Source organism: Salvelinus sp. IW2-2015, unplaced genomic scaffold (genome assembly GCF_002910315.2).
Source record: "Salvelinus sp. IW2-2015 unplaced genomic scaffold, ASM291031v2 Un_scaffold861, whole genome shotgun sequence".
NCBI lineage: Eukaryota > Metazoa > Chordata > Actinopteri > Salmoniformes > Salmonidae > Salvelinus > Salvelinus sp. IW2-2015.
The window spans coordinates 397,199-409,025 of NW_019942631.1; the positions used below are offsets into that span (position 1 = coordinate 397,199).

Sequence of the window (11,827 nt, forward strand, 5' to 3'; positions counted from 1 at the left end):
CGTTAGGGTTAGATTCTGTACCTTCACTGAGCATGGCTGTATGACGTTAGGGTTAGATTCTGTACCTTCACTGAACATGAAATCTGAGTTGATGTCGAAGGGCTGGATCTGGACGTCACTTATGGCAACAGTCACTCCCTTCTGGTGGTCACTGGAGATGAGGGTGAGTGTCTGCTTAGCCTCGCAGACATATGAGCGGCCAGCAGGGGTCTCTAACGCTGACAAATGGTGGGTGCTGGCTGTGTGCTTCCCAGCTGTATGGAGAGAAGGAATAGGAGGATACAGTACATGAGGAGACATATTACATGAGTAGGTAGGTACAAACAGAAAATGCACACACACACACACACACACACACCCACAACACCACACACACACACACACACACACACACACACACACACACACACACACACACACACACACACACACACACACAACACACACACACACACACACAGCACACACACACGCACACACACGCCACACACGCACACACACCACACAAGCATGCATTTCATACAGAGAAACACAAAAACATGTCTTTAATAGAAGTTGGTTAAAGAAATGTGTAGGCCTATAGGCTACACAATATCGAATAAAAGTCTATGTAGCCTATTCAGCAAATATTTGTGAAAGATTTAGGTAAGTATTGAAATGTTAAAACCTCTTAAGTATAAAACCTCTATGTACAAGGGTTATAGGAATCCCTTTGTTTTCAACTCATAAAACGGCCACTGCGATAGACACACCACAATAGCGTGTACAGGAAAAAGGCGACCTACAGTATAATCAATGTGCTTCAATGAAAATCATGAAAATCCAGCAAAAAATGCAATGTTTGCTTTCAATAATTCCGTTTTCAACTTTACTCCAGCCTGTCCCATCATGATTTTTAAAATGTGGATTAATATTGAATCAAATGGTGCGGTCAGGGTAGGCTACGTGAATGTAGCCTATATTAGTGAATTTAATTTAATTTATAATCAATGCTTCTCAATAAGTCATGATTCTCAATAAGTCAGACGGCTATTAAATGAATGAGTTTATTAATAGATCTAATCGAAATGACAGCAATAAATCAGATGTGACCAAAGAATATTAAGAAGGAACATCATAATAATAATAATAATAATAATGTTTTGTAGAAAGAAATTTAAAAAAATAAAATGAAATTTGGAAATATCCAAAGGCCCATGTGAATTGTCTTTCTTTATTGTATCAGTTAGTACAAATGTGAAATAATTTTTCAATGAAATCATATCGCAAAACAAACATAGAAATGCTGAGTGGGTTAAATTGCTATCACGGTTGTATGAGTTGAGGAAATGCGTTTTTCCGAGGTGTCATAAACGAACTGCACCTTGCTAATCTTCCACACATGTCCCTTGCCACTGGTTTCCTGCAACACACACACACACACACACAACACACACACACACACACACAACACACACCACACACCACACACACACACACACACACAACACACACACACACACACACAACCACACACCACACACACACACACACCACACACACACACACACAAACACACACACACACACACACACGGTCATTCCCTGCTTTCCAATATTAGTTTTTTACCATATCGTCACCAGCAGCAGAACATTATGCCTGGCTGTTATGTGTAGGCGATGTTACCCAAACAGATTTTTACAAGAAAACCACAGGGGATAAATGCACTTAAGGATTTGGGGTAATTGTAAATCGCCTCCGCTTGCCCACTGCCTATTTCATAGTAGGGGACAAACCTTGACGAAGTAGATGCGGAGTGTGTAGGCGTTATCATTCCACGAGATGTGTATATGGGCGTCCTGGCTTCCGCATTTCCCCTCTATGTCTGCCCCGCGAGGCAGAGCCAGATACGCATTCTCCGTGATAAGCTGCAAAGAACAGAACAGATCATTCAGTAGTGTATGATTCATTGTGTCGATCAGACATTTGTTTTATTCTCAGTAGACTACTCTTTMTTCTATGAATTGTTTCACACTGGTACGCTGTTGCTACAGCCCAGTACAGTGTTTCCAAAAGATCTGCACATCATTTTACGCACAGCCCCCAGTGCGTAATACCGTGGCATGGGGGTCCGTGTGTCTGAATGAGAGCAAATTGTTACATACAGAAATGGGACAGTATGTCACTGTCAGTTCAAGTTGATAGACAGACGAAGTCTGACAGGTTCTGTCCACCTACACATTCCCATCAGTAGGCTAGGTCCGGAGGGTAAAGTGTCTCAAAATGTAGGGCTATTCTAACTTTATTATCTACCCAGTTGTATATGCAATCTTGACTTGAACAGTGTACATTCAAAGTAAAAGTAACATTCTACAAATATGCTGAGCCATCAAATATCGGAGTCGTGTCTTACATCTATSCCGTTGAGCGCGAGGACATCGAAGGGGACCGTGAAGCGRACAGCGAACTCGACCATGAGGCAGGTGGTCCCGTTCTCTCGGACCACGAATATGTCTTTATCCGGGTTGGTGGACAGACCGGAGAGGTTCTCTCCCTCCTGCTCGGCCGTGACCGTAAACCGGACCAGGATCGCTGAACACAGGGAGATATAGAGTCATGTCAGCAGTGTAGAGTACAGTGGGAATAGAGTGGCAAATCAATAACAGTTTATATGTTTTCTAGCGCCAACTATATTCCAATGAATATGCTTCAAAACTTCTACATGATTGGTGGGTCCCCCACGGACGGTTGAGCTAACGTAGGCTAATGCGATTAGCATGAGGTTGTAAGTAACAAGAATATTTCCCAGGACATGGACATATCTGATATTGTCAGAAATATTAAATTCTTGTTAACCTAACTGCACTGTCCAATTTACAGTAGCTATTACAGTGAAATAATACCATGCTATTGTTTGAGGAGAGTRCACAGTTATGAACTTGAAAAGTGATTAATAAACCAATTAGACACATTTGGGCAGTCTTGATACAACATATTGAACAGAAATGCAATGGTTCATTGGATGAGTCTAAAACTTTGCACACACACTGCTGCCATCTAGTGTCCAAAATATAAATTGCGACTGAGCTGGAATAATACATTAGGGCCTTTCTCTTGCACTTCAAAGATGATGGTACAAAAAAAACACAAAAAAACGTTTTTTTCCCCCCTTTGTATTATCTTTAACCAGATCTAATGTGTTATATCCTCCTACATTCATTTCACATTTCCACAAACTTCAAAGTGTTCCCTTTCAAATGGTATCAAGAATATGCATATCCTTGCTTCAGGTTCTGAGCTACAGGCAGTTAGATTTGGGTGTAATTTTATGCGAAAATTAAAAAAAAAGGGTCCGATCCTTAAGAGGTTTAAATTAAAACATGTGAGATCAGCAGATGGAACAGAATAAAATAGAATCTGTAGAAAATAGAATAATGAACTACTTTATTTTCAGTCAATKATGGTTGGAAAGAATGTGTTTTACTGTCAATGATGTTGCAGACTGAATAATCAGTGYTTGACATGCAAACATGCATGATCAGCAAATCCAGTGTGCCCAAAAACTCAAAGATTAGGCTCAAAGGAACTTATCTTCTCCCAAAAGAAAACGGGCCGATCATTTAGCGAATCTTCTCTTGAGTATATTTGCCCACTCAAATGTAAAACAATACACAGCTACATGACACGGTTGTAAGATACCTCTTCGATCTCAAGTCAGTGAGTTACTCGTCCCCTGCATGCMTTAGCGACATGGGCAGCACATAGGGACGCCCATACCGGTGAGTCTAATGCTCTAATAATGACAAGCACTTGACTCTTTTTCTCATAAAGTGCTTTTCACCGCACTGGCGTCAAAACAGGTGGCTGTGCCTCTACCCACAAACTCAACAGGAATTTCTCTCTCTCTCTATCTGTCTCTCCCTCACACACACACACAGAGATACGCGCGCGCGCGCACACTCACACACACGCACACAAAGACAGAAAGACACGCAGGCTGCAGTGTGCAGTCACGACCGAAATATCGTATGCAACACACACACACAAAGACAAAGGGACACGCAGGTTGCAGCGTGCAGTCACGACCAAAATATCGTATGCCACACACACACACACACACACACACACACACACACACACACACACACACACACACACACACACACACGCACACACACAGCTTACCGAACAAACACAGTAGAACTCTAGCGCTGTCCAAGGTGCTGAATCTGAGCTGCTCCATTGCACTGCTGAAATGGCTAAATGGCTGGTAGTCTTGTAGTGAACCCGCGAAGAGAGCGAGAGAGAGAAAAAGACAAAAGAGAGAGCGGTAAGGAGAAAGAGAGAGAGGAGGGATACCGCTGCTCAGTGTCTCGTAGTCACGATCATCGCGAATGCAGCAAATCTCCAGGTGAATGTGAGAGTTAGCATCTGGTTTGCTGCGTATTAAAATGTCACGGTTGTTTCGTTAACTGCTATCTGAACGCATTGTACAGCTTAAGACTCTCTCCTCTCTCTAAATTCAGACGATGAGAGAGCTTTTGGTGAGCGTCACCGGCGGCGAAGCAGAGTTCCCCCTGCACATACTAAGACACTGCACATACTAAGACACTGCACATACTAAGACACTGCAGACACTAAGTTTCTCTCCGGAAGTTAGTTTCCTTCAAAAAGCTTCGCAGCAGCAACCACAGCTAGTCAGTCCCGCACTGCTGCTGTTTCCATCTCTGTGATTGCAGCTGAGGTGTGTGCTAACCCCTCCTCTCTGCTTCTGGGCAGGTTGCAGTTTCTGTGGTGCGTGTGTGCGTGGATTGCAGTCTGGCGACGTGCTCTCCCCCACACACAACGGAGTGTGAACTCAGTCTTGAGAACACCGGGCAGTGCGTGTGTGCGAGTGTCCGCTCTCTCACACCTTTGTCATAGACATTGTGCATACTACAGCTTAAATACACACCCTTGACTTTTGTGTGTCTATGATTCTAATGATTGTAAACGTTAATAAACACACGGCACGAATGAATATGTGTGATGTGTCAGATGATGTTGTATCTCTTGTAATTTGGCAATAGCGGACATTGCCCCCCCCCTCCTTCACATTGCTTCCACAAACACAGGCAATAAATAATACATGAAAGAACTATAACGCAGTGTAAATGTGATAGCTTTCTCTGTAGACTTTCCAGAATGACCCAGTATTCTAACGTCAAGGTTATGTGAAGGTTTCATAACTTACCAAGAAGCTTGACATTGAGGAAACACACACACAYCTTCCTCCTCCAAAGAACACAAACACTTGCCATTTAGAAATACCAACGATGATTTATTAATTCATCTTAATATTTCACAATTCAAGAATGTAACTGAAATAGAAATGCAATCCATGAAAACAATTTAAACAAATGACATGTATAGTATTGATATTTCACAACCAATATGAATAGCTATGAAAGTGATGACGTTTGTTATTCAAAGTAAATGTACATCATCCTATTTGTGCTGCATGAGGCTTCCCCGTGGATATGCCTTTGCGTTTGTCCCGCCCTTTCCTCAACACTAGTGTGTACAGGTATTTGTTCCAGCCCAAGGCAGAACTAACACACCTGATTCAACTAATCTCCTATAGTCCTCAATCTAGAATCACAATTAGRCAAGTTCAATAAAATGTGTTAGTAGTGCTGGAATAAAAGAAGTGGGGGGAAAAGCCTTCACACACTGCAGCTCTCCAAAATGACATTTGCCTATTAWGCATGATCCTCAGAGAAATACTGTTTAAGAAGAATGGGCCGTTTTAAAATTGAAGTCAAACTCGCATTTCACTGCACTGATACTGTCTATGCTGGGYTTACTACCCACCTGCGGGTGTCTTGTGCTCAGCGGGAACGTCTCTGAACGCGGCATTCCTCGCGGTGAACCTGAGGCGGGATCTCCTCCACACGCGCCCCCCTGTTCCTCCTTCCCGCTCTGTTTAAACGCGGGGAATGTAAACCTCCGAAACAGTTTGTTGCCCAATACCGTGAACGTCGTTGAGGAGCTGGTAACAGGTGGTGTAAAATCTGGAATTTCTGTGTTGGCCGTCGTTGAAACGTTTCTAAACATAGTTTTGGTTTTGTGTAAAGGCATTTTCGAACGGTCAGGAGGTGCAGGACTGAGGATGCTTGTGGGCAAACTGCACCTTTTCTGGTAGTAGCTGTCGTCAAATCTCCTCACACTAAAGTCAGGTCCTGTTTTCAGTTTGACATTATCCCATTCGTCTTTGCCTTTGTTGCCTGTGATAGGAGTTAGTAGGATACCAAGACGAGAGGACGAAGAGSATATTGGCGCAGATATTGACACGCAGCTTTTTGTGGTTTTGAGGTTGTTTTTGGCCGGCCGWGGCGAATAGAGAACCGACATGTGATTGAGATGCTCAGATCCTCTGGTAAGAGGAGGCAGGTGATTGTCAGAGCTGGTGAACTTTTCCCCAGGTTTGGTGATGACACAGATTGTTTTCAGTTTTGGGCAGGTCTGGAGGTTGTTAGATCGAGGAGGGGGTTTGGGGGTGAGGACACCCGAGAAAACCAGCTCCTGTGGGAATGTGGGGATGTCAATCTCTCTCTCAAACTCCTCAATGGAATCCATTGACTGTAATCGACTCTTTAAGATCAAAGAATTTCTTCTGCGACCCGAACGCCTCGGGAGCCATGTCCCGTCCACTGCGGTCAAGCTGTCGCTTTGGGGACACACCTGGAGAACGTCTGGTGTCTTAATGGGATCCAATAACTTTCTCTCCAACTTCTCCTCATTTATGTTACAATCCGAGCTGACGTGGGAATGACCATCTTTCTGACCTCCAATGTCATTTTCACGGGTTTTCTTTGAGTTACTGGTTAGCGCATAAAAACAGTCTGTGTGSCCGAGAAACTTTGCTACCTCCACTGCCGAGTTACCAACTTTATTCTGTCGGTCTATTTGAAGCCCCAGTCTCTTGAAGGCTCTCACCAAGAACGCAACGACCGGTGAGTGACCAGCCACTGCCGCGTACATCAGCGCAGTGTTCCCCCACGCGTCAACCATCTCTGGATCTGCGTTGTTTCTAACCAAAATCTTCACCGCGTCAAGGTAACCCTTTTCACATGCGTAACTGAGCGCAGTGCGGCCGCTCTCGTCTTGACAATTGACGCTGGCGCCCTTATGGAGAAGCATCTCTATGAATTTGGACCTGGTCTGACATTCGGGTAGCAGAACAGATGAGATGAGAGGGGTCTGCGCGCCCTCCGTTTTGGAGTCGATGATTTTCCCATCCAGTGCGTCGAGAATGAACCTCGCCAAGTGGACCTTATCGTTCGACATGGCCTCGAGGAGGATTCTGGTGCCTGTTTGGCTGCTGGACTTCTCCGGAAGTTTCAACATGATGACTTAATTGATAGAATAACGGTTTTATGTATGTTAGACACGAAGCAGTATCTGTTCAGGAGCAGGTTTGGTGTAACCTCTCTCCCAACCTGATACACACCGCAAAAAAACATACCGCCCCTCAAAGCTGTTTTATAGTCACGAAAAGCCATGGAGTTGCCAGGACAACGCTAACATCATTATCATACTTTTTCAGTTTTCTAATGGAATCACTAATAGCCTAATTGTGATAAGGTGCTTCAGAGGCTGCACCGCCTGTTTGTGTGTAGGGGTCTGGGGGACTGTGAATTAATTTAGCTCTTATTGAATGCGATTATTGCAACTGGAACAGAACAGTAGCCTACAGCCYATGCCTGCCAGGGTTCATTGCAGTCGAAATTCAGTTTTTACTGTGTACTGTATCATATTGTACAAAAAATGATAAAACTAACACTGTAAAAGTGTGACTTTTTTTCAGTGTTACAGTTGAAGTCGGAAGTCTACATACACTTAGGTTGGAGTCATTAAAACTCGTTTTTCAACCACTTCACAAATTTCTTGTTAACAAACTATAGTTTTGGCAAGTCGGTTAGGACATCTACTTTGTGCATGACACAAGTAATTTTTCCAACAATTGTTTACAGACAGATTATTTCACTTATTTTCACTGTATCACAATTCCAGTGGGTCAGAAGTTCACATACACTAAGTTGACTGTGCCTTTAAACAGCTTGGAAAATTCCAGAAAATTATATTATGGCTTTAGAAGCTTCTGATGGCTAAATTACATAATTTGAGTCAATTGGAGGTGTACCTGTGGATGTATTCCAAGGCCTACCTCAAAACTCAGTGCCTCTTTGCTTGACATCATGGGGAAATCAAAGAAATCAGCCAAGACCTCAGAAAAAAAAATTCTAGACGTATCTATATTCACAGTAAAACGAGTCCTACATCAACATAACCTGAAAGGCCGCTCAGCAAGGAAGAAGCCACTGTTCCAAAACCGCCATAAAAAAAGACAGACTACGTGTTTGCAACTGCACAGGGAATTTTTACTAGGATTAAATGTCAGGAATTGTGAAAAGGTGATTTTAAATGTATTTGGCTAAGGTGTATGTAAACTTCCGACTTCAACTGTATTTCCTCATAGTTGGTGGTTTGAAAATACAATCTACAAAGGACTTCTAACAAGCAGGTTTGCATGGGCGGGAGTTTCAGCTTTCCATGGTGACATCACCTTGCAGTAATAGGTTAACAGAGCAATAACAAAGTGAGTTTTAAACCTCTCTGCCAATAACAACTCGTTTTCAGTTTTCCTCTCCCCACTACGACCAATCCCAGACAGTCCAACAACATTTTAGCTTGAGAAATAGTTTTTTTTGTTGCTAAAAGCTATTTTTTGCTAATTTTAATGGAAATCTGTTATTACAGTAAGTTATTTAATTGTTACCAGAAATGATTTGATATTGATTACAGTACCAGTCAAAAGTTTGGACACACCTACTCGACTTCACAGAGAAAAACGTAATGAAATGGGATTCAAATAATTGAACCGACATCAGCCAATTAGTTGTTTAAAAAATGATTAACTGAAATGTCAGTTAATCACAGCACTAAGGATTTCACAATGATAACTACAGCACCAGTCACATGTTTGTACACGCCAACTAATTCCAGTGGTTTTCTTTATTGTTCACTATTTTCTACATTGAAGACATCAAAACTATGAAATAATACATATAGAATCATGTAGTAACCAAAAAAGTGTTAAACAAATCAAAATATATTTTATATTTGAGATTCTTCAAAGTAGCGCACCCTTTGCCTTGTTGACAGCTTTGCACACTCTTGGCATTCTCTCAACCAGCTTCACCTGGAATGCTTTTCCAACAGTCTTGAAGGAGTTCCCACATATGCTGAGCACTTGTTGGCTGCTTTTCCTTCACTCTGCGGTCCGACTAATCCCAAACCATCTCAATTGGGTTGAGGTCGGGTGATTGTGGAGGCCAGGTCATCTGATGCAGTGCTCCATCACTCTCCTTCTTGGTCAAATAGCCCTACACAGCCTGGAGGTGTGTTGGGTCATTGTCCTGTTGAAAAACAAATGATGTCCCACTAAGCACAAACCAGATAGGATGGCGTATAGCTACAGAATGCTGTGGTAGCCATGCTGGTTAAGTGTGCCTTGATTTGAAAAAATCACTGACAGTGTCAGTTGGTTGAGAGAATGCAAGAGTGTGCAAAGCAGTCATCAATGCAAAGGGTGGCTACTTTTAATAATCTCAAATATAAAATGTTGATTTGTTTAACACTTTTTTGGTTACTACGTGATTCCATATGTGTTGTCATAGTTTCGATGTCTTCACATTATTCTACAATGTAGAAAATAGTACAAATAAAGAAATACCCTTGAATGATTAGCTGTGTACTGTATAAATGGCTGCATCGGGCCTTTAAGGGAAAGGCGCGTGGGCTTCCCCAGCCCCTTTCAGCCTTCAATGACACGACATTCATCTTCAGTTGTCATCATTTCATAAAACAAGAACCAAGATATTTTTTTGTTTGTTTTACCATTTTACAACATTATATCACTGTTTATATTCACAGAGATATTCCTGGGAGTTTCACACTGTGAAAAAGGAAACAGAGTTCATATACTTTCGAACACTCCACCTGTTGACTGAAAATCTGCAAATACATGTCCATTTTAGTAAATTAGTCTGAATTCAAGGCCTGTACAGATTTGGTGGCAAAAATGAAAGGTGCTTGTGGCCGCGAGAGGAAGAACAAACACAATTAACCTGACTCAAACCACCAGAAAGTAAGGGAAAAAGTAGATAAATTCTACCTGTTCATCTTTGTCTTTGTTCGGTGCAGGCAAGTACACTAGCACAGACCCCCCCCCCCCAAAAAAATGGTTGACACAACATTATTCAGATGTACTGTAAATAAACAACCAACAGACTGCACCTTTAAGGTGTCCCCATAGGCTAGCAAATAAAGAGCCAGGAGTACAGGTTCCATTTTACACCTGGATAGTTTATTGGTACACATACTAGAAAACAGTATTAAAGGAGCAGGGCAACAACAGTATTTTCATTGCTAGAAGCTCGACAGTACAATATAWATACAAAAACACTAACATGATGATCTGTACGTTGACAAGCAAAAAAGAGGATATACAAATCGAAAAGGAAATCAAAAGCGAAATTATTCTGCAAAAATAATCTGCTTTGTCAACAAACTAGAGAGCAAAAGTTACATAGTCACACATAACAGAAACATTCAACTAGTGCAAAAGCTCTAACAAACACAATATAGTCTTAAACTACACACTATATTTAATATATATATWTTATTTGTATATTTATTTATATACCTTTATATAAATAACCCCTTATTTTGGGATTTATAATTTGTAAAATAATTTAMATGTCCTAGCAGACATTGAGAKGCCCATTTGAAAGCAATGAAATACAATTTAAAAGCACTTTTTTTTTTAAACTTGAAATTCTGCACTAGATATGTGGTGAGTGCATTAATTTGTTTATAGTGTGAGGTGCTAGAGAGAGAGAGAGAGAGAGTGCGAGAAAGAGGATTTGAAACAGAAAAGAAGAAAGAAACAGTAAGAAAGGAACCCAGTGGTTGAACCCAATTGTATTCCCCAGCCCTTGATTGACCAGGGTCACCAGTGAACACATTTTGGTTATTACCTACATACATTACAATATATATAATATTCTCTGCAGACCATTTGGGTGAACAACAGCCGAATTCAACAGCAGAAAAAAGTTTAAAAGAAGCGGTTGCTGTCACTTAGGGTGTATGTATTTTCTGTTTTGGTCGATCTTTGTGAGTGCAATGCCATGTAGTATGAACACCTGACCACACAGTTGTCTGTCAGTTTATACTATGTGCACACAAACTACAGTACCCATGATTTCTTTATAACAACAACCCACAATACATCTCTCTAACTAAAACGTTCACCTGTCAAACACCGTAATATATGGAACGCCGTTTGGATCTTTGCGTGTCAAAATAGATACACATCAAATAACATATTTGACGTGTCAAATAAGCTTGTTGACCAATCAGGACTGAATATGACTGCACGTCATATTATAATTTAACGGTTCATACATTGATAACACTATCACTCGTATTTCATATGTCAACACGATTCATCGATACGTATGCTATGATGCTGGTAAACTTGTCTCGCTACAGTGCTGGTCATAAAAAATGGATGCAAACAATGTCTTCCCCAAAACATAGCAAAACGACATAATCTGTTTCAGTAGCTATATAGTTAGCAGCTAATTAATTAATGGTCGGACCCATCTATGTGAAGCTAGAAACAATAAGGATTAGCCACAATAGTGGACTTTGCTGTAGCCTTCAAAATAAAGTATGTAATTGACAGTGATGCAAATTAATACAATAGTAGAATTATGTCATATTTGAATAGTCATGC

The 11,827-nt window shown here is 41.4% G+C and overlaps 1 protein-coding gene across 1 annotated transcript in view; it reads right to left on the minus strand.

Annotated features, from left to right (window-relative positions):
- Nucleotides 1-4,621, minus strand: part of LOC112069029 (lysosome-associated membrane glycoprotein 5-like) — a 9,618-nt gene extending 4,997 nt beyond the window's left edge. Inside the window, 6 exon segments of the mRNA XM_024136285.2 lie at nucleotides 66-254; nucleotides 1,310-1,336; nucleotides 1,339-1,402; nucleotides 1,776-1,907; nucleotides 2,393-2,571; nucleotides 4,165-4,621. Coding sequence (XP_023992053.1) covers nucleotides 66-254; nucleotides 1,310-1,336; nucleotides 1,339-1,402; nucleotides 1,776-1,907; nucleotides 2,393-2,571; nucleotides 4,165-4,222 — 649 coding nt within the window. The 5' untranslated portion in view covers nucleotides 4,223-4,621.
- Nucleotides 4,622-11,827: the final 7,206 nt, after the last annotated feature.